Genomic DNA, 27,632 nt, shown 5'->3' with positions numbered 1-27,632 from the left:
TAATCTGGGGATGATTTTGCTCATGGGACTAGACCAGGGGTCAGCAAACTTACCGCACCTCGGGCCGGTGTCTCCAAGCGCCAATTGTGCGGTGGGCCGGAGGGCGGGGGAGCGCATGCCCGTACGCATGCGCACACACTATTTCCAGGTCGGAGGAGCACCGGAAATAGCTTGTGTGCATGTGCACGGGCCTCCTCCAACCCAGATGTGCACCGAAAATAATGCTTACGCATGCGCACAAGCTATTTCTGGTGCTCCTCCAATCCGCAAGTGGGCAGCCGCGCAGCGCAGCGCAGTGCCGGTAAGAGCGGGTGGTGGGGGTCACTGCCGGCTGGATAAATGAGTCCCTCTGGCCTTATCCAACCTGCGGGCCTTAGTTTGGGGACCCTTGGACTAGACCCTACAAAATATTGCAGGGTGGTGACCTGGAAATAGGATTTTTTTTTCATCGCCCCTACACTGCAGAGGGTCTTCATTCTGCTTTATGTTAAATAGTACCCACTTGCTGCTTCAGATGTCTTGTAAAGATATATCTCTTTACCCAGGCTTTCCCTGATGCATAAAATTGACTTTGGGTTGGGGGTGGGTTTTTTCCTTTTAATTCTGGTTTACTAGTTTTTGTGTTGCATCTCTGTTTTTAGGATGCTGTTTTAATTGTTTTTATATTATGTATGGTATACTGATTAAAATATTTTTAAATATTAAGCTTTTTATAAATGCTTTTAAGTAAATAAAATGTAAGTTTAGATGTTAGAAATGCAGGGCAGGATATCAACATAAAAGAAGAAGAAATTTTAGTTGATTGATTTTTATTTTTTTGGAGGACAGTTTCAGTCAATCAACCACTTACTTTGAAGTTCTTTTAATGGTGCTGCAGTTTAAGGCAAAAATATTAATTCCACATATTTCCGAAATGTGCTACCAAGGTAAACAACATGGGAGAGATATGAATGTTATTAAAGTGTATCTTTTCCCCCACAACAGGTACAGTAAAAGTGAAAAGTTCCAGTATTCAAGTTGGGGACCTTATTATTGTGGAAAAGGTACTTATGGATTTGTAAAGATTTTATACTTTTCTTATGACTTCTAGCAGCCTGGGAGGGAGAGCCAGCTTAGTCTGACATTGTACACTATCCTTTTTGTCTCTCTTTTCCTAACACTATTGACACTGAAAATGTACCTCTTCAGCTGAGCATTTTCTTGACCGTTAATACTGGTTCCTGGCCTTCCAGGTTCCTGTGATTGATAACTTTAACTTTGCTTCACTGGGCTGCTTTTATTGCAATATTCTGTTGTTTTAGATTGTGAACCGCCTTGACATTTCATTTTGAAACGAAAGGAGGCATATAAATTCTCTTTATACATAAACACCCTAGCTTAAATGTTTCAAAGTCTTTAAAGTTGTAATGCACAGCATTATAATAGAAATAAGGATAATATTTTAATAAAATATGCAGAACTGCTCTTTATATTTTATAACACCCACGCATATTCTTAACTTAATTAATAATATGGGGTTAGACCAGCAGGTGCAGCTTCCTTTATGTGATCATAATCGTGTGGAGGATAATGGCCAAAAAAGTGCTTTTCTTAACCACTCTGTTGCACCAGTTAATATAACAAGATCCCCACCAGGTGAGACCAAAGGCCCAGCAAGCCCACCATTTCAGTGGCCAACAAAAGGCCTATGGGATACCTAGTTTACTAAGCAGTGACTAGTAGCCATTGATTGTATGCTGAACATTCAAAACCCACCTTCCATCTCTCAAAACAGAACCAGAGGGTCCCTGCTGACATGATCTTCCTCAGGACGTCGGAAAAGAATGGTAAACATCTGGAACCAATAGTGAAAATGATCTTTAATGGTGGTTTGTTGTTGTTGTTCTTATGGGACAAAAGAATCGTTTTGAAAACGTAGCCCAAGTAGATACGATTTTTAGGCTTAGCATGTCTGCCCGATTCAGAGGCTCCTTTTTCGATAGCATGGCTACTGTCCTTGTTTTATCGTTTGTGATCGTTCAAACCATAGCAATTAGTTTATCCTGTAGGGTGTCCTGTTGCGCGAGGTCAGGCAATGTGAGGATAAAGGAGATTGATGCTGCACACTGTCGCTCACTGGGAGCCTCATACTGGCTTGTCTTTTAACATGTGCCACCATTTATTCAGAGTGTGAAAAATGCATCCTTTAAAACCGATAGATAGATAGATTATATATATTATATAAGCGGTCATCCTGGGGTTCCTTCTCATGTTTATTTACTTGGCCCCCAAGAAGAACTGCAAGAAAAGAAATGACTTGATTTTTTTTTTAAAAAAAAAGCTTGCATGGTTTTGCAGACACTGGGACCCTGTCTGTGTGCAATAATATTTATCAAGCGGACAGCTGCCGGTAGCAGTGTTTATTCAAGTGCAGTCATATTACAGTCTTGGTGGCCGCGGTCAAATTGTTTGTGGGTCATACGGAGACAATGACCCTGATCAAAAGTGCAGCGGGGAGGCACACATGGAGCCACCCTAAGCACTGGAGCAATTGGGTTGATAGGCTTGCAGCCATGCCAAAGAAAGAGAGAGGTGATGAATAGGAAAGCCTCTGCTCACATCACACCCCTAGTGGGATACTGGCTTGGGTGAATTATGCCTAGTAGTTTTGCTTCCATTTAGCGTGGATGGGACCAGTGTGGATGGTCAGAGCTAATAGACGGCAGCGTTGGAGAATGCCAAGTAAATAGGATCCTTCCCTCCATGCTTAACGCCAGCCTTCTCCAAACTGGTTCCCTCCAAAAAATTTGGACTACAGACTCAGCTACATTAGTCAATTTATAATGTTATATAGTATTAGGCCAATGTGACACCAGGTGGCGACGTGGAGCTGAAATCAGAAGTCAATGATAATTTCCATTGTGAGCTTTTATAACTTTTTAAAAATAACTTTTTAAAATAGCTGTGTAGATCCAGCCTACAACACCTATCAGCCCCAGGCAACATAGCGCAAGTCACCCTGTTCTAGGCTGCTGTGCTAAGCTCTTGAATCTGTGCAGCACATGCAAATCAAGCAAATTACGTGGTTTTTGCTTAATTTGCACTAGGAATGTGCCCAGCATTGCTTGGGAATTCTAAGAAACCGAAAAAAACTGTGCATTTTTGAAACCTGTTTCTTGATCTCGGGAGTCGTCATTCAAAATCTGATTGCTATACATTTTGACACCTCTTAAGTTGTTGCAATAAGACAAACAACTTTTCAAAATGTGTAGATTTAATTAAATTAAATCTTGTCTGCAAATCATGGAGGAGGAGGAAGGGGCAATGAAGGATTCTGGCTCATGGTTCTGTTTTGTTATAAGAACCAATGGCATGCCGCATGAAACAAGATGGTGTATCCTTCTGGTGTGGTGTTATTCAGTAAGAGTGTTTAAACTGCATAGAAAGCTCTCATACCAGTTCAGTCTATTTGTCCATCTAGCAGTAGCTCTTATGAATCTTAGGTAGAGGTCTTTTGTCCTCACAATCTCTCTGATCCATCTTACTGGGTATGCCAGGAATTGAACACAACCAGATGAAGGTTTCATTTCTGGAATACAATGGTACCTCGGTTTACGAACTTAATCCATTCTGGAAGACTGTTCTTAAACCGAAACCGTTCTTAAACAGAGGTGCACTTTCCCTAATGAGGCCTCCCACCGCCAGTGCCCTTCCACTGTTCGGATTCCATTCCTAGACTGAGGTAAAGTTCACAAACCAGGACACTACTTCCGGTTTTACGGAGTTCATAAACCGAATCGTTCATAAACAGGACTGTTCTTAAACCGAGGTACCACTGTATCTTTATAATGCAGAGTTGGTCTATCAACAGGCCTGGTGTCTGAGGCCATCTCCAAGGTCCACAAGGTCTACTGGAACATTCTCTCCCTAAACATGTAGCTGCCTTTGAGATGCAGTTTGAAGAGCAACCACCAAAGCCCCATTAACACAGATTTAAAACCCACAGGGTCCTGCTTTCTACGTACGGATCAGCTGGATGGTGAAACAGACTGGAAGTTGCGCCTGCCTGTCAGCTGCACTCAGAGGCTGCCCACTGCTTCTGTATGTAAAGTTTTCTAATTTCCCCTTTTTAACCATTGCCCTCTAAAATGCAGCCATAATTTTTAAAAAACCAGGGATGCAGTTCACATGAGCGTGTCTTTTCCTGCGGCTCCAATGAGACTGATGGCATCTGTAAAAAACAAAGCATTCTCTAACCAGGATAGTCAATTAAATGGAAAGTTGGTGTACATATTTCACTAATTTAAAAGAAGTTTCCTCTTCATCTGCCCTCTCCTGCTTCCCCCTCCCCAGAAGTGCCTATCATTTATTTGGAAAAGAGGACTTAATTTAAACAGCAAAGTTTTAAACTCGTCGTTGTAACTCATTTTTATCCTTCTCCATAGGACCTTCTCCAGATCCGATCATACGTGTATGCAGAGGAGCCTAACATTGACATCCACAACTTCGTTGGCACTTTCACTAGGGTAAGTGGTTGCTGTTGGGCAAGAAATCTAAAAACGTGTCTCTTAAGAACCCTGGGATAGTGGAGACCACCTCCAGATTCTTTCAAAAGAGGTTGGAGATGTTCAGTGTGTTGCGAGGATCATAAAACATGACTCGCAGAAGTGCCTTGTGCTTTCTGGGACAAATAAGTTGCTGTTCTTCTGTAACAAAACATTGCAGTGCAGAGTGCTGCTGCTCAGGGAGCCAGCCAGCCATTCATTCCCTTTTCTAAGGTATTCCATTCCATTGCTCGTCTCCTTAGTTTTCCACCTCCCACAATCATGTTCAGGTCTCATTAAGCTATTCCCTCCCACCCCAACCACACGCCACACTTGGAGTTCCACCCAAACTTTTTTCCTGACTTGTATTTCCCCAAGCTTGTAGATACTTCCCCCATGTGTTGATAGTGCTATTTTGACCTATTTTTGGTGACTCTTTCAGGAGGACAGTGACCCTCCAGTGAACGAGAGCTTAAGCATTGAAAACACCCTGTGGGCCAGCACAGTGATTGCTTCAGGTAAGGCTAGAGTAAATGTCGGGAGTATGTTAGCAATTTTTAAAAACTCCCTTTGCAATTTAAATAATCATCTCTTGTCAGTGGGAATTAGTGGCTGGGATGAAGTTCCCCACTTGTCCTAACACCTCTAGGGACTTTGAGCTGACGTCTAATTACCCCTCGAACATTTATAGATGAGAAAGCCTTTGGAATTCCAATAACCTTTGGGCAAAGCATCCCCTGCTTGAATAACACTTAATTGCTCTCAATATTGACATTTGAAATCTGTAACAGAAAGGGTGTCAAAGAGATTTTAAATGGAAGCTAGGGTAAAAGATCTCCAAATAAAGGCTACCCCCTAGTTTGTAGCTCTGTAAGAGAGCATCTTGTAAAAGCAAGACCAGATGTGTTATGCATTAAGGGCAGGGAGTCGAAGAGCTCTCTAATATATGGAAGAGCCTAATATCTAATATCCTCCATGGAACCACAACTCCCATTAGACCCAGCGAACGTGACCAATGGTTGGAGCTGATTGGAACTGTAGGAGAAGGGCATATGTACCCAGTCTCTGTTCTAGTAAATGCATTTCAAGAAAGAGCTTTTTTTTTATTCCTGCTAGAGCAGCTTGTGCATCTCTCCCTTAGAAAGCTTTGTGTTTAGCTGAGGCATTAAAACTTGCATCTGATTTGATGTCAGTTTGGTACTTGCTGTCAAGGTCTGACAGCACTCAAGCGCTGGTATAATTTTGGACACTCAGCAGTGTTCAAGGGGAGGAATCCCATGGTGTGAAGTTGAACCTGAGCCCAGTGCTCAGTGCCATGCAATGCAGGAATCTCAGCTAAAGCATCCATGACAGATGGCCCTCTAACTTCTGCTTAAAAACCTCCAATGAAGAAGAGACCACAACCCCCTGAAGGAGTACGTTTCCACATGTCCATTTTCCGTTTAAACAACTATTTCCTTTCCAATTGGGATCAATCTGGAATCTGAATCTTTTTGTTTCCTCAGGAACGGTTGTGGGAGTTGTTCTGTACACAGGGCGGGAGCTGCGTAGTGTCATGAACACTTCAAATCCGCGGAGTAAGGTAAGGAGAGATTTCTTGGTCCACTCTACTCATTCTCATCTAGCAGACTCTGGTTTCCCAGCTTTGACCAGTCCTGACTTGTAGGATTTGTACTTGTATGATGGATGCGTTTGTCACAGGTGCACCTAAGTGAGCTGCACCCCTAAAAATGCAGTGTGTGAGCTGACGTTTCTCGATGGGGTGGCTTTGCACATTATGGCTCCCACATGGCAACCAACCCAAACAGCTTCTTGGGTCTTCGATATTAAGGCCATTGTAGCCTTCAGGCGCTTGGCCTGGACATGGAAGGGCCAAAATATGTAAAGGGAGGAAAGTAAGAACCAAGCCCCGCTCTACTCCCCGTGTTTGTGTGGAGAACTGACGCAAGCTTGTAAGTGCTTTTGCCTGAATTACAACCCTCCTTATGAACAGGCCCCAAATACCTGGAAGACCACCTCCTTCCCGACAGACCCTCTTGGGTGCTAAGAGTAGCAGAGGGGGCTCTCTTGGTCATTCACCGCCCTCAGAAGCTCTGGGAGTGGAGGCCTGGAAAGGGCATTTTGGTAGCAGCCCTTAAGTTGTGGAGCTCCCTCCCCACAGAGGTGCAGCTGGCACCTTCAGTGTACAGCTTTTGACAAGATGCACCTATTTACCATGTCTTTTGACGTTTGAGGTGTTTTTTGGTTTTTTTTTAGGATCCACCTTATTTCTGTGATTGTAAGTTGTTTTCAGTGTTGGGTTTAAATTGCCTTTACCTACCCTGGGAACTGAGGGTGAAGAACCCGGTTGTTGTGGTGCTAGTAGTTGTTGTTCAGAGTTCCCAGTCACAAGGAGGTTTGTTAGTGCGTTCAATCCAACATACTTAGAAACCTTCTTCAGAGAGGGATGAGTCCAAGTTCCTTATGAGTCGGGGAGGGGAAACTACGCAATATCTACTTTCTCCACACCTCAGGGTGTGACTTTGCTCAGCATGGACTACCAAGAGTGAAAAATAGCCCATCACTGTTGTGTGTTGCAAGCAATCTCTTTGTTGCTGTTCTCCTCCTCAGATTGGCCTCTTCGATCTGGAAGTGAACTGCCTCACCAAGATTCTTTTTGGGGCCTTGGTGGTGGTCTCTCTTGTCATGGTTGCCCTTCAGCACTTCGCTGGCCGCTGGTACCTTCAGATCATCAGATTTCTTCTTCTCTTCTCAAATATAATTCCTATTAGGTATGATATTCTCCCCTCCCATTAGTTTCGTTGTGGTGTTATTCAGGGCTTCTTATTTGCTTGGCCCTTACTTGAACTATACCATAAATAGCAAGCTGAGTCCGCTCCCTTATTCTGACCGCCATTAAAGCTGCGTTTCAGGAAAAAGCTGCTTTTAGAACTAACGCTAAAGAGTAGGATTCCACATGTAATGCACCTGTGGCCCAGTTCAGACGACATAACAAACCATGGTTTGTTACACAGATGAGGCAGCATGAGCTCAGGCGTGTGTGCATTGTCCTGCCCTTGTGTGCAAAATGATATTTTAAAGCTTCCATATTTGGTAATAAACTGTGGTTTGAATACTTTCCAGGCCTGGGTGAAGAAACAAATGACTGTTTGCTGCTAATTGGGTGCTTTACATTTCCACTTGCACACAAAGTGGCAAACCACGGTTTACAGTGTACCGGGCCTAGGAGTGGAATTCTGAGAGTTTGAGCCTTCACATAAAACTGTTTCATGAATCATGAAATTCACCTGAAACACTGCATGCTAATTTCATATGTACAAGGGATGTTTTATGTGGGGGAAGTTGACTGACATATTCAATCCATGGGGCCACAGAGGAACTTGGGGGGAGGGATTGATTTCAATCAGAAAAACTGTACAGGAATTGTTCCTCAATTGTTTTCTCTGCTGACTTTCTCACCTCTCTACAGTTTACGTGTCAACCTTGACATGGGGAAAATAGTTTACAGCTGGATGATCCGGAAGGATTCTAAAATTCCTGGCACTGTAGTCCGATCTAGCACAATCCCAGAGCAACTTGGAAGAATATCCTATTTACTTACAGATAAAACAGGTATGTTAGAGAGAGAGAGAGAGAGAGAGAGAGTTATTTTATTTTCACTACTCTGGAAAACTCCCCCCCCAAGGGCAGGATACAAATCTTCTTTTTTAAAAAATGAATACAATCTTTGCAGGGAAAGAAGTCATAATGTACATCTTGCATAGCTAAAGGTTATTGTTAGAGGCAAATGAAATGATAAGTAACAATAGGAAAGGAGACTCTTGTAATGGTGTGGTGGTTTATTTTATTATTACAGTTGTACCCCACCTTTCCTCCAAAGGGCTCAAGGTGGTATACACGGTCCTCCCTGCTCTCCACATTATCCTCACACCAACCCTGTGAGGTAGGCTAGGCTGAGAGGCAGTGACTGGCCCATGGTCACCCAGTGAGCTTTGCAGATGTGAGGGGATTTGAACTCTCGTCCTAGCCTGAAAATCTAAGCACTACGCCATGCTGCCTCTCAAAGTGGTTGTGCGGCTGATGAAAATGCAAGATTGTGAGAGCAATTGTGTGGGCAGAATATTATAGGGAGCTTGATTTATGTTTTAAGGGGTGTGTGTGTGTGTGGGGAGAGAGAGAGAGAGAGAGAGAGAGAGAGAGAGAGAGAGAGAGAGAAGAAAGACTTTTTTTCTTTTTTAGAATTCCATATTGATTATTGATACATACATGGCTATTGTGCTGTATTATCTGTATGTAGATTTTCTTTTTTTTCCATAAATGGTTAAGAATATGTTTATGATATATTTACAAACCTTAGTTGTTACTGTTGTAGTTGATAGATCTGCTGGTTGTAAGTGGTCTGTAAATTGCTTGAATTAGTAAAATAAGTAAATAGACAACCTTCTGATGAGGGAAAAAAATGAAAGGAGTGTGGCCTTTCCTTTCTTCATAAATGTGATAGCATGGGTATGTGTGTGTGTGTGTGAGAGAGAAACAGCCATTGCCACCTTTTTGCACTTACTTGGATCTTGACTTTATAATTCTGCTCTTGTTCCAGGGACCCTGACACAGAATGAGATGGTTTTCAAACGCCTTCATCTCGGAACAGTTGCTTATGGACTAGACTCCATGGATGAAGTTCAGAGCCATATATTTAGTATATATACACAGGTGAGCTCCGCACAATGTCAGAATAAAAATGGCAACCCATATTCTTCATGTAGTTAACCCAGATTTTCCCTTTTCATTGAGAATTCAGTAAGTTGTTGTTGTTGTTGAATAGTTGAATAGTTGTGGTCTCACCTTCACACAATAACTGAAAGCATGAAAAGTAGATGTGCTTTCCCCTTCTGTCCATGCTTTCGTGGTATTGAGCAAGGCAGTATCCAGGCAGCTCAACGTATCAAACTGTATTCAAAACCCAACTTTAACTAATACAGCTTTATTTAAGAACGAGGAAAGCAGCCCCTAACCACATTAAAGAGAGCTTCCAAGCAAGTATAAGTTTAAATATAATTAAAAGGTTAGATTCTTTGGTAATTGGAAGCATTTGCTGGCCATGATTCATTTAAACTGTAGTTCTGATTCATTGCTCTAATTATTGTTACCATGCTATGCCCTTTGACCTGGAAGTGAAACTTCTGTCCTCTTGACACAAGAGGTTAACAGAGCAGGAAACTGGATGGCTATATGTTCCCCCTGTGGCCAGCATAATTTAGTAATTGTAAAATTACCTGGAAGGTCCGATGCAGACTCTAAAAATAGTATTAAAAATCAAAACGATCAGCTTTCTACCTACCTCTATGCTGACCCATCTGTTTTTTCTTTTTCGGTTGGCTGTGTGTTTACGAACATAAAACCCTGTTCATTTCAAATTATCCGTCTCTCGCTGAGTAAAGGGATTTCACTGAAAAGATGTTTATGGGGCTGAGTTTTAGAGGCCAAACTGGTGGTGGGATCTGTAAGAAACCTACTTTTCCTGACCAACTAGGAAAACTTAGGTACAGTTGTCTCAGGTCAGGAATCTCTTTTATTGCTGCAAACTGGAGTGGGCAGAATTGGGATCCAATGGTCGATCTTTAGGTGATTTGCAGATTGGTAGGAATTTCTGACTCCCATTTTTTAATTATTTAATAATAGCAATGAGAAAAAGAGGGTCTTCCGCCCCGCAAAAACTAGACTCAGAGTTTGTGACTGAGTTTGCTTTTGAATTGTTGCCTTTCTATTACCTCTCTCTCCAAGTTGGAGACTAAGAGTCATTAATTCCAATAGGTCTTCTCTGAGTAGAATGTAACTGAATACCACCTTTCAATGACACAAGGGCAAATTGTATTTATTCCATAGAATTTTATACACTGCTTGATTTAAAAAAAACAACAGAAAACCTCAAAGCAGTTTACAAAAGAAAAACAACAACATGAAAATCATGAAAAATTCACAGCCATACTTTAAAACATACAAAAGATAAAATACTAAAACATTAAAATTACCTCTTTGTGTGGCAAAGGTGATGCCTGGTTTTGCCCTAAGTTAGGCTGCTGAAGGAAAGTTTATGAGAAGATCTGGAGTGGATTTTTATGCAATGAGGACTAGGAAGACGCTCCTGGGCTAAGCACATACTCAGAGGCACCCTCTTCCCTAATTCTAGCCTCTCCTGCCCCACGTACCTCCAAGCAACTATTTGTACCTAGCTCCAGTAGGTGGGCTTCAGGAGTCTACTAAGTCGCTTGGGGACTCTTGTGTATCAAGCAGCTAATACAAGAAATAAACAATAATAATCCATAACAGTAGCAAGAAAACAGAGTTCCCACAAGTCTGCTTCCTTTCCAGATTTATGTAAAAGTTTCACAATAGGTTTCATTGGCATGGAAGCATTTAAAAATCTTCACTTGATACTGATTTTGAGAGTCCATTGTGGTTTGGAGGAGAGGGCATTGGTTTTGGATATGGCTCTGAATTCAAATCCTGGTTTGGAATCCCCACTGAGCTATAGAGGGTTTGCTCAACTTGGTCACTTTCAGCCTTAGTTCCATGTCTTTCAGTGACTCATGACAGGCCTGACCCACAGATGAGGCAAGGTGAAGCACACAAGGTCTTGTGAGGGCTTCTAGACTGCAGAGAATGCGGAATATGTGGCCTGCCACATGTTGTTGAACTTCCATCATTCCAGCTTCCATCATTCTGGAGCAATGGCCTTAACCACATGCCATTGATGTCAGTTGTCAGCGTCTTGCCAGCCCCTGACACCAGGTCCTAGCTTGCAGTGGCCGTGGTGACCTATTTTTGCATTCTTCAGCATATTTTTTTGCAACCAAATCTGTATTTGCTCATCAAGGATCTCAGCCTGTGTTCCTAGGCTTCCCACCCTTCCCCTGTGCAAATGACAAGTATTAATGAAAGCCAGGTCTTTTTTTTTCTAGCTAATATAATTGTGCTTTATCCTCTTTTCTTAGCAGTCTCAGGAGCCACCTGCTTTAAAAGGCCCCACCCTGGCTACCAAGGTACGGAAAACCCTGAGCAGCAGAGTCCACGAGGCAGTGAAAGCGATCGCCCTCTGCCACAATGTGACTCCCGTCTATGAATCGAATGGTGTGACAGATCAGGCTGAAGCTGAGCGGCACTATGAAGATTCTTGCAGGGTGTACCAAGCTGCTAGTCCTGATGAGGTAAATTGTGCCCTGGAAACGATGGTTTGACTTCCTGTAAACTGTGTTTGTTCAAATGCAGCTATTGATATTATTGCTAGTCGGGATCTGTGCACAGCTGTTAAATTTCAGACAGCATCAGTGCTGGAAGATTTGATGGTATTTAGAAGAATAATAAGGTAAAGGTAAAGGGACCCCTGACCATTAGGTCCAGTTGTGGCCGACTCTGGGGTTGTGGTGCTCATCTCGCTTTACTGGCCGAGGGAGCCGGCGTACAACTTCCTGCTCATGTGGCCAGCATGACTAAGCCGCTTCTGGCGAACCAGAGCAGCACACGGAAATGCCATTTACCTTCCCGCCGGAGTGGTACCTATTTATCTACTTGCACTTTGACGTGCTTTCAAACTGCTAGGTTGGCAGGAGCAGGGACAGAGCAACAGGAACTCACCCCGTCGTGGGGATTCAAACCGCCAACCTTCCGATTGGCAAGTCCTAGGCTCTGTGGTTTAACCCACAGCACCACCTGTGTCTTCTTTAGAAGAATACAATTTATCTAGCCCTATCAAGAGAGGAGCTTCTAGTCTATACCATCAGTCCTGCCCAGACTGCCTTGCCATTGTTTAGAAAATGCACAAATGACAATTACAAAATAAGTAAAATGTACAAGAATCTCATTTCCTTTTAAAAGCAAATTCCTAATGGGTGATTTTTACGTCTCACACTTTGCCCTTCCTCTCATGAAGGCTCAAGAACCCCAAAATCGAACATTAAAAGCAAAAGTAGAACTGTGGAATGAAGTAAACAATACAGTGGTACCTCGGGTTACATACGCTTCTGGTTACAGACTCCGCTAACCCAGAAATATTACCTCGGGTTAAGAACTTTGCTTCAGGATGAGAACAGAAATCGCGCGGCTGCGGCATGGCAGCAGCAGGAGGCCCCATTAACTAAAGTGGTGCTTCAGGTTAAGAACAGTTTCAGGTTAAGAACGGACCTCCGGAACGAATTAAGTACTTAACCCGAGGTACCACTGTACAGCAATAATCCACATTAGATTATGGTATACAAATGTTGTCACTCCTGCCCTTCTCCAAAGCCCTGCCAGAATAAATAGGTCTTAAGCAGGTCAGGACAAATAAATAAGATGTTATTGAGCATTGTGTGGGGGACAAATCTGATATCTCTAAAGGGAAGGATGATAATAATCTGGCTTAGTTTTGAGCGGGGATGCAATTGGCACAGCAAGCGTTAAGCAATATGAAATACACATATCATTTACACTGTCTCAGCTCTGCAACAGATGGTTGCTGAGTAAGAGTTGGATGGTTCCAGGAACCTTCAAACACAAGATGCTATGAACCAGCAATTCCCTAAGGGTGACTCCACGAAAAGCCTCTTTAATAGGCATCCAAACTCCGCCTTTGAAATCCTATAGCAATAAAAGATTGTTAAGGCAGGAAGGTCAGTTTACCCTCCGAATCGGAACAAAACCTTGGAGGTGTTTTCCTCCCCCCCACCTTCACCAACCTTTTGAACAGCGAGGGTAATTTCTACCAGTTGGCACAGAATTCATTTCCTGAAACACAAAGCAGGATTTCCTAGATTTGTTTCCTGTATGCATTCCTGGGCAGAGACTCCTGAAAGCATCTTTATTGAGAGATCAGTTACAGCCTCTGGGGCTCTGTGCTCCTGTCAGGTTGAGGCCATACAGTAACAGAGAGGGGAAATGTAATAGGTAGAATCAGATCAGAGATAACTCGCCCGGGAGGAATCCTGGCAATCTGGCCTTTAACCCTGACGACACTTCGCTGCGCTCGAGGATGTGAAGGAATGTGCAGATCAGATGTGTTGCCAGCAGCGGCAGTCCCTGGGACCAGGCAGCCAAACTGAAGTGTGGGGCAGCAACTAATGACAAACAGGGGTCCATTTCTCTCTCTCTCTCTGATTCTGAAGTGGTTTTGATAGCCTTTTATTTTTTGGCTTGATACAATTCAGTGAATGGAAAGAGTTAATGCTCAATCGGATGAGCTGGGGAGTTGCGGAAAGCTGAAAATTCGTAGAGAGCAGTACAGTGGTACCTCGGGTTAAGTACTTAATTCGTTCTGGAGTTCTGTTCTTAACCTGAAACTGTTCTTAACCTGAAGCACCACTTTAGCTAATGGGGCCTCCTGCTGCTGCCGCGCTGCCAGAGCACAATTTCTGTTCTCATCCTGAAGCAAAGTTCTTAACCCGAGGTAATATTTTTGGGTTAGCAGAGTCTGTAACCTGAAGCGTATGTAACCTGAAGTGTATGTAACCTGAGGTACCACTGTAATTCATAAAGCGTAGTAATGATCCACTTTTGCCCAGCGAAGTCCTACTCAGAGTTGACCCATTGAACTCAATGAATGCATGAATGAATGAATGTATGTTTATTATGAATGACCAAGCAGCCAGCATACTAAGAAATCAATGTTATGGAGTTTGCAGGGCCCATTAATTTGAATGGGTCTACTCTGAGTAGGACTAGGATGGAATGAAACCCAATATTGTTTCGTGCTCATTGTTTCCTTGGGTGGAAACTCTGGGACAGTTTTATAGTCTCATGGTCTCTGTCCTTGTCCGCCCCCCCTACCTTGTCCCCCCATAGATTGTTTACAAATATGCAGGTTGAGTGGGCAGGCAAGCAAGTCCCTATAAACTGGAAGAGTTAGCTCTGCAGCAGCAGCATTTTTCAGAAACAGGACCATAGTGGTACCTCGGGTTACAGACGCTTCATGTTACAGATGCTTCAGGTTACAGACTCCACTAACCCAGAAATAGTACCTCGGGTTAAGAACTTTGCTTCAGGATGAGAACAGAAATCGAGCGCGGCAGCAGGAGGCCCCATTAGCTTAAGTGGTACCTCAGGTTAAGAACAGTTTCAGGTTAAGAACGGACCTCCAGAACGAATTAAGTACGTAACCCGAGGTACCACTGCACTTCCAAAACTGCTTCAGCTCCAAATTCCCAGAAGTTTCTCTTTTCTAGGCTAAGTGCCACTCTTTTTCCCAGCTCAAAGTCCAAAATCTTCCTTTTATCTCCCACGTAGGCCGGTGGGTGTAACATTCCTAGCTAAGAGTAGTAAATATTGCATAAGACGGTAGAATGTTTGGAGTGTTTAGTATTTGTAAAGCAACCCGGTAAGGTTTTTATTCCTATGTTTCTGTTTGAGGGCAAAAGCTCAGATGTTGGCTTTCAAGCGCTCCTCATACCTCATTCTCATAACCGCTATGTGTCTTCTAGTTGCCTCTTGTGAAAGGAAATGAATTTGAATTGCTTTGCTTTTGTGAAGTCTGCAGCAGATATTCCTCTTGGGTGTGAAAGCAAATTTGTGGTGGAGTATGTTTGTTGCACAAAAGTTGCACATTGATATGAATTGCACAACTTGGATTTGCTGCTGTGCGATTGAATCGCAACCCAAAATAGCGACAATATGGAAGCGCCTAGATTGTGGGTCCTTATGTAGCAAAAATGGCACCCACTGGAGAAGGCGGGGTGGGAACCAACCTTTCCAGCTGTTGACGGACTACAAATCACATCATCCTTGATCATTGCCCATGCTGGCTGGGGCTGATGGGAGTTGTAGTCCAGCAACAATTGGAGGGCCCCACACCTGCAGAGGAGGAAGTGTTGGCAGGCTTAGGAAAACCCCAAGGTTTGCAGAAGTGCACATAAAATATAATAAAATAAGGCTGTTTTGCAATTGTGCCACCTTATGAGGACCAAGTATGCTCAGTGGGAATGGAAAATAGGAAACATATTGTGGGAGGGCAGATGGAATGGAGTTTCCAGAAAGACTCCATGGCTGGCTGGCTGAACCCTGACCAGGAACACTTCCTGCTGCAACATTTTGGTTGCAGTTCCCGCTTGGAGTTTAAAACTGGAACGTGAAATTTGAAGAGAGAGGAACAGAGGTCAGAGAAAAGCATCTGATTAGTGTTACTTATTAAGCTTTAATGATCAGATGTCTGGGATAACTGTCTTATCTGGGGGGTTATGAAGACAATGAGCAATAGAACAACCTGTAAGTAAGCTCTTTAATGCTACATGCTTGCATTGTAGAAGGTTTGGGGAAAGATAGGCAGAACAAAGACAAGGACTTGTTATCGCCAAACAATTTCTAGAGATTGTTAGGGCACACAATAAATTATCCATATTAGAAACATGGAATTGTAGAGTTGGAAGGGACCATGAGGGTCATCTAGTCCAACCCCCTGCAATGCAGGATTTATTTATTTTTATCCAATGTGGGGCTCGTACCAATGACCAAGATATTAACAGTCTCATGCTCTACCAACAGAGCTATCTCAAATAGCATAACGCTGTATTTTAAAAATGGGGTTTGGAATCATTAATCTATTTATTCCTGAATACCCCAGTAATCAAAACTGGTGAGATTTTATTATTCTGGGCAAATAGTTACAGTGGTACCTCAGGTTACATACACTTCAGGTTACAGACGCTTCAGGTTACAGACTCCGCTAACCCAGAAATAGTACCTCGGGTTAAGAACTTTGCTTCAGGATGAGAACAGAAATAGCGCAGCGGTGGCAGTGGGAGGCCCCATTAGCTAAAGTGGTGCTTCAGGTTAAGAACAGTTTCAGGTTAAGAACGGACCTCCAGAATGAATTAAGTTCTTAACCCGAGGTACCACTGTACTGTCTATTTAAAGCAGTATTGTACTACTTTAAACAGCCGTGGCTTCCCCCCAAAGACCCCTGGGAACTGTAGTTTGTTAATGGTGCTGAGGTTTGTTAGCAGACCCCTATTCCTCCAAAGAGTTAGAGTTCCCAGAAATGATATTCCATTTATGCAATCCTGTCCAAGAATGCCTTTCAGCTGTTAAGTAAGAGGAGGAGACGCGGGTGGTGCTGTGGGTTAAGCCACAGAGCCTAGGACTTGCCGATCAGAAGGTCGGTGGTTCGAATCCCCGCGAGGGGGAAGTTCCTGTTGCTCGGTCCCTGCTCCTGCCAACCTAGCAGTTCGAAAGCATGTCAAAGTGCAAGTAGATAAATAGGTGCCACTCCGGCGAGAAGGTAAACGTCGTTTCTGTGTGCTGCTCTGACTCGCCAGAAGCGGCTTAGTCATGCTGGTCACATGACCCGGAAGCTGTACTCCGGCTCCCTCGGTCAATAAAGCGAGATGAGCGCCGCAACCCCAGAGTCGGTCACGAATGGACCTAATGGTCAGGGGTCCCTTTACCTTAAGGGGAGGAGAGGCTTGTGCCCTCTGGAGAGGTCTCTTAGTTGTGTCTCCAAGATTGTGGCACATCCTCTCTCATGGGATGTACACCTGGCCTGATCACTGTCTTCCTTTTGGCAGGCTTATTGGGTCTTTTCTGTGAACTGCCCTGAGACCCCCGGGTATAGGGTGCTATATAAATTCCATAATAATAATAAGTAAAGTAATAATAATACTTTTAAGCTGGGAAGGGCTGAAGTTCAGTGGTGAAGCATTGGTTTTTCAGATTCCTGAAACCCTGTAGAGCCTCTGCCAGTCAGTGCAATACTGGGCTGGGTGATCTAGTAATCCAACTCAGTACAGTGGTACCTTGGGTTAATTCGTTCTGGAGGTCCATTCTTAACCCAAAACCATTCTTAACCTGAGGCGCGCTTTCGTTAATGGGGCCTCCTGCTGCTACTGCATCGCTGGCGCACGATTTCCGTTCTCATCCTGGGGCAAAGTTCGCAACCCAAGGTACTACTTCCAGGTTAGCGGAGTTTGTAACCCTGAAGCATTTGTAACCTGAGGTGTTTGTAACCCGAGGTACCGCTGTATATGAGCCTAACAGCAGCTCATTGCTAATATGCTCCTAAAGTTCTTCAGTGGCTTCTTAATGCCAGCTGCATAATTATGAGCTTCCTTGAGTGCCCTCAGCGTAAAAAGGTAGGATCCAGATTGTTGTAATATATGAATGAATTTAAAGGTAGGATCCTTTTTTTTTCCAATTTGAAAATGACATTCCACCCCATCCATTTAAATATTAAGAAATTAATATTTCTGACCTCGGAACCACATGCACTGGTGGTTTTGTTTTCCCAGCTATGCTTAGAAATCCAAGCACTAGCAAAATTGAGATTTTTAACCTCATTTGTGCCAGTGAAGAAATGCAAGCACTGCTGTGGTCCATGCATTTTTACCTGAATGTGCAGCAGCAGCAGCAGCAGCAGCAACATCAACAGATGACTCCAGTGGGGGAAATGTACAGTTATCAACTGAGTAACTTCCTTGTCCCATCGCTCTCCTGTTCCATATGCATCACCCTCTAAGCTTAGCAGTCTACCTGACCTTTGACCTTTCTTGTGTTTAGGTGGCCCTGGTGCAGTGGACAGAAAGCATAGGCTTAACACTGGTGGGCAGAGATCAGTCTTCTGTGCAGCTGAGGACTCCTGGCGGCCACATCTTAAACTACACCATCCTCCAGATTTTCCCGTTCACGTACGAAAGCAAACGGATGGGGATCATTGTTCGGGTAAGTTGTACAAAACGGTAGCAAAAACCGCCATAAGCAAAATAAAAGCCGTAGGCTATCACGGAAGACTCAAGATTTTATCAGCTCTCCCTCGGCTGAGATTTGATATTTTTTAAAAAGCTGCTTGATTCACAACCACAGATCTGCAAGACCACATTAGTACTGGGTTTTGCTTTCTAGCACTGGGTTTTGAAATAAGGTCAAGCGCTCTACATTACAACCACAGCAGAAGGTCAAGTGCTTGTTAGCCAAGAGGGGGGAGTTAAATGCCGTGGTTGCTGTGGATTCCGCTCTTTGCTTGTCACCAACAAATAACGATAAATGCTATGAGTTGTGGTGCATTCTTGTTTCCTATAGACATCAAGTTGACGATTTGCTGTTGCATTTGGGGAAAAGGGGCGCATACATTTGCAAAGGCAGGTAACTTTGACCTTGAGGGATGACACTCTCAGATAGTTCAATCACTGAGAGCCAGTGTGGTGTAGTGGTTAAGAGCGGTAGTCTTGTAATCTGGGGAACCGGGTTCGCGTCTCCACTCCTCCACATGCAGCTGCTGGGTGACCTTGGGCCAGTCACACTTCTCTGAAGTCTCTCAGCCCCACTCACCTCACAGAGTGTTTGTTGTGGGGGAGGAAGGGAAAGGAGAAGGTTAGCCGCTTTGAGACTTCTTAAATGGAGTGAAAGGCGGGATATCAAATCCAAACTCTTCTTCTTCTTCACTGTATATGTGATACTTTTTTTTAATCTTCCAAATTCCGAATAAGTTGCTTCAAGTAGTAACTACTGTTACTGTGTGGCGTAGTGGTTAAAAATGTTGGATTGGGACCAGATTTTCCCTCTCCCCAAGCCATGAAAGCCACTGGGTGATGCTGGGCCAGCCACTCTTTCTTAGACCAGCCACCTTCACAGGGCGATTGGGAGAATAACATGATGGGTGGGGAGAGTTGTGAGTTTTTCTAGGCCTGACAACAACCCTGCAAGGTGTGTGTAATTGCATTTGAGGGGGTGGGGATGCAACTGAGAAATAATGATTGGCTTAAGGCAACTTAGTGAGCTCAAGGCAGGGGTAAGGTTTAAACCAGGAATTTACCATTGGCCATGGCATTAGCTCGGCAAAGAACTATTTCCTGGGCCCAGGAAATGGGCAAAGATCACATGGCGGGGCATCAGTGTTAAAGCTAAGCAGGTGTGGACCTGTTTGGATGGGAGACCAGCATGAGCCACTTTAAGAGTAGTTTTAAAATAATATATATTATAAATATGTGTGTCTTTAACTTTGTGCCTGTCAGTTTGCAGAGAGGGATAGCTATGTTAGTCCTTTGCAGGAAAAAACAACAGGAGGCCAACACATTTGCTATGGCTTGACAGTTCATGGATTACAGTCCACTTACCGGCTGCAGCAAAACCACAAAACTTATGCAAAATAAATCTACTGTTCTTTAAGTCACCATGAGATTTTGTTGCTGCTGTTGCTCATCTTCATTGGAAGCCGTTTGTTAGAATATCAGGACCTATATCAGCAAGCCACTTGGGCACACAGTGCTTTTAAATTCAACCAACTATCAGCTTTTACAGCCTTGCTTTCATTTTGCACTGTTCTGAAAAACCCTCGGGCAGCTGCTATGTGTGAATAGATGTCCAGGAACTGGAAGCTTCCATCTGATGGGGGAGGAAATAGCTGTCAGACACTAGGATGGGTTTGTCAGCAGTTGGCCTCGACTTCCTCCATTCTCTTTTATATAGCTGAAATCATAGCAGCATGGGCATAGTCAAGGTGGGGCTGGGAGGGGCCATTTCCCCCCATCAAGTAAAACAATAGAAATACTTAACTATCTGACCAATCATGAAAATCCTGGCTAAACCCATGGATAGCAGGTTTGTGAAACAGTTCTGGAATACAGTGGTACCTCGGGTTAAGTACTTAATTCGTTCTGGAGGTCCGTTCTTAACCTGAAGCACCACTTAAGCTAATGGGGCTTCCTGCTGCCACCGCGCCGCCAGAGCACAATTTCTGTTCTCACCCTGAAGCAAAGTTCTTAACCTGAAGCAATATTTCTGGGTTAGCGGAGTCTGTAACCTGAAGCGTATGCAACCTGAAGCATTTGTAACCTGAGGTACCACTGTATTTGACTGCATGTGCATCAGTTTGTGCACTGAAGGTTCAGCAAAGAAGATGTGGTACTATTAGCAGTAGACTTGATTTACCTGTTGACCATTGACTGCGTGGATAGGATTGCTGACTCCACTGGGATTCTCTGCCTTTCATTTAGCGGAATCTCAGCTAGCTCAGATTCTTCCATGGCAGTGGGGAAAAGAGTTATCTACCCGCTGAAACATTCCCTGCTTAATGAAGGCACAGGATACATAGAAGAACTGAGAGGTCCACAAGGTGCTGCTGTCTTGCCAAGGGATGCTTATGCATCTTGCTTCTTGTTTCCTGAGCTTATAACTGCTGTTTCCAGCATTCTCCATCTGCTGACACAAGGGCTCTTGCACTAGCAGACAGGTGGATTTCAATGTTGTGCAACAGAGGAGTCCAACACAACAGGTGTGTTAGCAGAAGTCCTTTACACAACAGATTGCATAATCTATCCTGCAGCAGTGTTACCAGCAGGCTGCTTATGCATTCTCCCGCGCAGCAGTGTTCCCCTTGCGCAAAACATCAGTGGAGCAAGCATACCACTCAGTGACTTTGACGTAGAGCTACCTCAGATGAAACTCTCAGTTGCTTCTACCACTTCTATGCATGTGGTAGAACTTTGACACACCTCTTTGGCAGGAGATATGCAGACTTACTCTTTTGTGAAACTTCATGTTTAGTGGTTGCGGGTGAAGAAAAGGATACAGTAATTCTATTTTGTACAACATGGAGATTTATCGAGGAGTGCTTCTCCAGTCATATGTGCAATCATTCTTTAGTGGCTGTTCAAAGATGCTTGCTGTTTACTTCTAGCCTTTGGAACGGAGTGAAAAAATTCAAATACCCTTTTCAAATTCTGGAGCTGCCTCTGGAGGTTTGCTTGCTAATAATTGGCAGAGGAGGGAATAGCAATTTATGGGTGGGATGAGATGCCTTCAGACTGGTGTTTTATTGTGAGCATATTTTGCAGCAAGTTCTTGACTCAATAATAGTGTGTCAGCGGTGGATTTATTCTGCTTTAGTTTGTTCTGCAATGCTTCCCCAAAGTTACCACATTATTGCTGTCTGGAAGGCTATAGCACATCCATCTGTCATGAATGCATTTGCTGAGATTCCTCCATTTCAGGGGAATGGACTAGTTTGGGTTCCTTTCGCCTCTACAATTCTATGATTCTATGAAATTGGAAAAAATGAAACCAGAACTGCTCTAAGGGTTTTGCTTCTGCTTTTCTATTTTATTTTTAACAATCAAGCAGTATACAGTGGTACCTTGGGTTACAGATGCTTCAGGTTACATACGCTTCAGGTTACAGACTCCACTAACCCAGAAATAGTACCTCGGGTTAAGAACTTTGCTTCAGGATGAGAACAGAAATCGTGCTTCGGCGGCACGGCGGCAGCAGGAGGCCCCATTAGCTAAAGTGGTGCTTCAGGTTAAGAACAGTTTCAGGTTAAGAACGGACCTCCGGAACGAATTAAGTACTTAACCCGAGGTACCACTGTACAGTGGTACCTCCGGTTGTGGACGGGATCCATTACGGAGGTCTGGTCGAATCCTGAGGTTTCTGCAACCTGAGGACCGCTTCTGCGTATGCGCGCGCAGCAAAACCCAGTAAAATGCTTCCGGGTTTGCTGCTTTCACATCCCGAAGTTTACGAAACCAGAGGGTTGCATAACCGGAGGTACTACTGTATAAATTTTATGAAGTAAATAAATAATGTTTTTGTTTACAAAAAGTGGAGAGACCGCAGCAGGAAGTTACGGGATACATTCTGATTGAAAAGGAAGCAGAGTGAACACCCCAGAACTTTTGCAGACACAAACAGTATTGGAATTGCCAGTGACTGCCCCAATAGCGCCATGAGCATAAATAATTGTGAATGCGCAATGGAAAGAATGTTTGGACGAGCCCTAGCACTCAGCGGAGTTTTGCTCATGTTGGTGGAAGAGGACAGGAAGTTGCTTCTGCCGATTTCCCCCTCAGGGTTAGAAGAGCCTCCAGGACAGGCTGAAAAGTGGTGTTGGGGTCTGTAGGAGTAATGAGGAATTGCCCCCAAAATCAGTTTCTCGGCCCTTTCCTTCAGCAACAAGCTTCAGTCAGGTCCGGGTTCCATGCATAAATGGAAGGAGCCTCTCCGTTCACTGTGGAGCAAGTCTGAATCAAACCCTGTTCACTCTCTTTGGTTTTTTAGTGTCTGCTGCTTTAAATATGGTGGCAAGAACATTCGCTGCTCTAAAGATGTCTGTTCCAAAAGGCCCCCTTAAAGCAAACCACTCAGCCATCTCTCGTTGCTGCCATCTCTCGTTGGTGACAGAAGCAGTTGTTTATCCGACCACAAAAGTTTCCTCTCTCTCTCTCTTTCTGCATCTCTCTCTTTCTCTGAGCAACTGGAGTGGAACATGTTTCCTTAGCAGCTCAGAGAGCGCTATTGTCATATGTCAAATGGGAGTTTGGGGGAAGGTGGTGCGGGGAGAAAAGGCCTTTGAACCTTAGCCAAAATCAGACCATGGTGGAAAAAGATGTGGTAGAGAAACAATACAACTGGCAAATCTTTCTGCAGATTTATAGTTGTAATCGTGCCATAACATGGGAACGTGCTCACCTCCTCCTGAACTTGGTGAGAGGAAATGACTAATGCAAGGAGATAGTTGATACAGTATTTATATTGGACAAAAGATCTAAACTATCTTAAAGCTAGTTCTACACCACAGGAAGTGGAGTCTCTGCTCAGTTTCCTACCAAAAAGTTGTTAAAATGCTTCTTAACAGTTTAAATCATTTTATACGCAAACATCTATCTTAACTAATGCCAGGGATCTTCTTTTTATTTTAGAGTGGAGTTTTTTTCCCTGGCCTCTCTCAGAGTTGGAAGTTTACATCGTCCTGTGTTTACATTGACAGTTGACCCTTTTGCAGAAATAGGTTGAAAGCCACAGCTGAACAACAATATGGCATCCAGCAGTTCTTCAAAAGCTTTGGCCATGATCCCAACACAGTTTTGAGCAGCTGCAAGGCCATTGGCTTCAGTGGGCAACTTAAGCATGCTAATGCTGGTTTTGGGTTGCAACCACGGGACATCGTGGCCCTGCAGAAGCTTGCAGGCTGGGCTCAGATTACAAAAGATTTGGCCAGAGAGCTACACTTCAAGCTGCTAAAAGAGACATTGTTGTTCAAAACTGATCTCTGCCACGCAGCACAAGAAAGGAAGTTGCCTTGGCTCTGTTAAGGATTGGGCATAGAGAGTTCCACCTATCAGTGTTTATTGAAAAGGGAGGCCTAACAAATTTCGCCTACTTTGTAGTCTTCCCAAAGTGCCCATGATTCTTAACTGCATGATGGGTCTTTCACGGTATCTGGTTCCTTGCTCCAAACTCAGCCTCCACTCTTGATGGTGATGTTGAGCTACAAGCTTTATTTGTGCTCCTGAACTCTTTTGGCTGCCCTCTTTCTTAGACTTTTTGAATGAATTGGGGTAGAGGCAGGCATGCTACTGATATGAACTAGCTACTGCTGGGCTGTAAACTGCAATACGTACCTACGTTCTCATCTAGCAGATTGGCAAGAATATACTACCCAAGAATTTGTTTTTAAGCAGAAGCTTTAAGGTTGTAGCCAGTGCTAGTCCTACTAAGAGTAGACCCGCTAAGCATTGTTCAATGTCTGGATAAGATATAAGGACCTACTTGAAAATAAAACCCCAAGGTGGTTGTCACCGATGGAAGCGAAGGCCCAGAAAAAGCTCAATACGGAGGCCAAATGGCCGAAATATTGGGAAATTCTGGAACAAGAAGGAGACAAATTGAAATTGCAGAGTTTTGAGAAACTAAAAGATAAAGTGCGAGACTGGCTTCATTATTATCAAATAAGGGAGGCTTACAATTTGGACAAAAAAATTGGCTTCCAGGTGGAAAGATCAAAATTGGAAACAGAACTGCTAGATCCCAAAACTAAGATACTTTCAAGAATGTATAGCTTGCTGTTGAAATGGAATACTCAGGATGAAACGGTTAAATCTGCTATGATTAAATGGGCACAAGATGTTGGACATAACATTATGTTTGCTGACTGGGAACAGTTGTGGACCACAGGTATGAAATTCATGGCATGTAATGCCTTAAGAGAGAATATTATGAAAATGATATACAGGTGGTACATGACACCAGTCAAGCTTGTAAAAATATATCATTTGCCTGATAATAAATGTTGGAAATGTAAAGATAATGAAGGTACATTCTTTCACCTTTGGTGGACGTGCCCAAGGATTAAGGCTTTCTGGGAGATGATATATAATGAAATGAAAAAGGTATTTAAATATACCTTCTTGAAGAAACCAGAGGCCTTTCTCCTGGGCATGGTCGGCCAATTGGTGTTAAAGAAGGATAGAACTTTTTTTATGTACGCCACAACAGCAGCAAGAATACTTATTGCAAAGTATTGGAAGACACAAGATTTACCCACTCTGGAAGAATGGCAGATGAAAGTGATGGACTATATGGAATTGGCGGAAATGACTGGCAGAATCCGAGACCAGGGAGAAGAGTCGGTGGAAGAAGATTGGAAGAAATTTAAGGACTATTTACAGAAACACTGCAAAATTAATGAATGTTAAAATGATGTCGGAATGAAATGAAGCGGTTTTAGCAACAATGTTAAAAAGGAGTATGTAAAAATGACTTGTTAATAGATGAAAATATAAGGTTATAATATGTTAAGATAAAGAACTAAGATAAAAACAAAGAGGGAAAGGATTTGCTGAATTAACCATTCGAAATGGAATACAAAAAAGGGAGGTGTGAGGAGGTCAGGGAAACAAGTAAATGAAAGGCAAGACATTGAAAGATGGACTTATTTTTAACCGTTTCCCCCCCTTTTTTCTATTCTGTATTTTGTATTATTTGCTTTCTTTTTTCTATTTTCTTATCACTTTTGTAATCTTTAATAATACCATTTTAAAAAAAAAAGAGTAGACCCGCTAAAGTTAACGGGCATGACTCACTTAAGGTTCATTAATTTAAATGGGTTACCTCTTAGTAGGATTCGCATTGGCTACAACTCTTGGTCTCAGGCTGGCTCCCTCTTAGCCAGGAAATCTACACAGCAGAAAGCAGACGGGTTGCTTACTCGTGAGCATTTTTCTGCTGCTGCAGACTAGTCAGTTAAATTTGACTAAACATGTTGTTGTTGTTTGTCGTTTAGTCGTGTCCGACTCTTCGTGACCCCATGGACCAGAGCACGCCAGGCACTCCTGTCTTCCACTGCCTCCCGCAGTTTGGTCAAACTCATGCTGGTAGCTTTGAGAACACTATCCAACCAGCTCGTCCTCTGTCGTCCTCTTCTCCTTCTGCCCTCAATCTTTCCCAACAGCAGGGTCTTTTCCAGGGAGTCTTCTCTTCTCATGAGGTGGCCAAAGTATTGGAGCCTCAGCTTCAGGCTCTGTCCTTCCAGTGAGCACTCAGGGCTGATTTCCTTCAGAATGGAGAGGTTTGATCTTCTTGCAGTCCATGGGACTCTCAAGTCTAAACATCACCCAGTCCAAATTTGACTAAACATAACCCAGTCCAAATTTGAAACTCAGAAGTTTTCAAAATGTTCCAAAACCTTATATTTTGGCTCTAACATTCAGCGAATACAGATTTGTGGGGTGAGATTGGATTTCCAGAATCTGTTGGAGTTGAGGTGGGGTTTTTTTAAGTGAGTAAAACCTTACATGAAGTGGAGAGTGTCATATTCCGTATGACAGTCTATCAACCAGCAGAATTAATTATTATGACTTTTTTCTTTACATCCCCAAAGTACGAGGGCATGGGGAAAGATTCTTCACACATCTGGGGGGGGGGGGAATTGTGAGGGGAGGAAGGGGTTTCTCTTTCAAGGAATGAGACAAGGTGGCACCAGTTTGCACTATCTCACCTCAAGATTCAGGTCCATTCAGATTTAATCAGAACAGATGTGCATCTTTCTCATTTATTTTGGTGATTTAACATTTGCCAGTTTTGAATGTGAACATATGAAAAGGAAATTAATGTTGTAGTTAATCTGTATTAAGCTAAAAATGAGTTGGTTGAAATGTTTTTTCTGCTCAGCATGAGAATGATTGGAATGAGTATCACCTGTTGCTAACAAAGGCCTGGTTCCCACAAACAGAAGATGAGAGTTGCTAAACCTGTTTCTTCATTGCACTGCTTGGGGCTTCTGGGAGTTGTGGGCTCACGTCAGTGAGTTCTCTGTCATTCGAAACAAATGCCTCATCCATAGAAAGATAGCATGTCAGGGAGAAGTCTAGGCCTTCCCTTTGATGTGCTAGTTTTGCATAGGTAGGGGATTAATTGTATTGTATGGAGGAGCACTGAGTCATCTGAACACCCTCCTGCAATCTCAATTGGTACAGCAGAAAAAAAAACTACTCCATTTAATGATGCTTGTTAATACTAACCCCTAGAAACTGTGGGTGGACTGGGCTGCATGCCATCCTAAGCCAAACCATGCCTTAGCTCAAATGTATGGGCTCTGGGAGAAGAGATTGTGTTTGCTTTGCTCCTCTTCAGTTGTTCTGATGCTGTGCTGTTGCAAGCCATGGTTTGACTTAGCATGTCATCTGAACTTAGGTCCCTGGTTTACCTTTCCCCCCAAAACCCCATGACCTGCAAATCATAGGACAAACCTTGGTTATAGCTTGTGGTTGGTGTGGAGAGAGCTAAACCACCACGATCCCAGGTTCAGACAACCATGGATTAGCCGTAGCACTGGAACATATAGTCTATGAACCATTTCTCTCTCTCTCTCTCTCTTCCAGGATGAATCTACAGGGGAAATAACCTTCTACATGAAAGGGGCTGATGTGGTGATGGCAGGAATTGTTCAATACAATGACTGGCTAGAGGAAGAGGTATGGAAGTGCACCAGTGGGAAGCCACACTTGGTGCAATGACTGTCAAGTGGTACAGGGATCACGGGGCACACCATTGCCTTGGGAGGTAATAACTGAGGCTGTGACTTAGCTATTATAGCTGCTTCTCAAAACAATGAGTTGTGTTAAGAAGCGATAGTAGCAACAATGAGAAGCTATAGTAGCAATATTGCAGCCTTCTGGAACTTGATGCCCTCCAGACATTTTGGACCACACACCCCATGGGGAAGGCTGCAAAACATGACACAGTTCAGTGAAAGAACAGAATTATGAAATCTAAACTGCCATCTCCTCCTATCTTGGCCATGGGGAACTCTCACTTAGGACTCTAATTTTACTCTTCTCCACCAGCCATGCCCACCTGGCCCACATCTCAAGCCAAAAG

The 27,632-nt window shown here is 43.5% G+C and overlaps 1 protein-coding gene across 4 annotated transcripts in view; it reads left to right on the top strand.

The window, feature by feature from the left end:
* ATP9A (ATPase phospholipid transporting 9A (putative)) overlaps positions 1-27,632 on the top strand; it is a 100,463-nt gene that overhangs the window by 41,852 nt on the left and 30,979 nt on the right. For 2 of the 4 annotated variants that reach the window (XM_083618450.1, XM_083618448.1), the window contains exons 5-16: positions 985-1,043; positions 1,775-1,826; positions 3,986-4,080; positions 4,425-4,505; positions 4,966-5,041; positions 6,029-6,105; positions 7,134-7,294; positions 7,993-8,135; positions 9,121-9,233; positions 11,519-11,728; positions 18,039-18,200; positions 27,134-27,226. In XM_083618450.1, the coding sequence (XP_083474576.1) occupies positions 985-1,043; positions 1,775-1,826; positions 3,986-4,080; positions 4,425-4,505; positions 4,966-5,041; positions 6,029-6,105; positions 7,134-7,294; positions 7,993-8,135; positions 9,121-9,233; positions 11,519-11,728; positions 18,039-18,200; positions 27,134-27,226 (1,322 nt within the window). Of the gene's footprint in view, positions 1-984; positions 1,044-1,774; positions 1,827-3,985; positions 4,081-4,424; positions 4,506-4,965; positions 5,042-6,028; positions 6,106-7,133; positions 7,295-7,992; positions 8,136-9,120; positions 9,234-11,515; positions 11,729-18,038; positions 18,201-27,133; positions 27,227-27,632 lie in introns of all 4 variants that reach the window. The other 2 variants (XM_083618449.1, XM_083618447.1) reach the window with 1 other exon arrangement.

Source organism: Podarcis filfolensis, assembly GCF_964270895.1.
Source record: "Podarcis filfolensis genome assembly, chromosome: 6".
Lineage (NCBI taxonomy): Eukaryota > Metazoa > Chordata > Lepidosauria > Squamata > Lacertidae > Podarcis > Podarcis filfolensis.
Note: the sequence above shows the minus strand (reverse complement) of the source record. Positions and strands in the feature narration are given on the sequence as shown.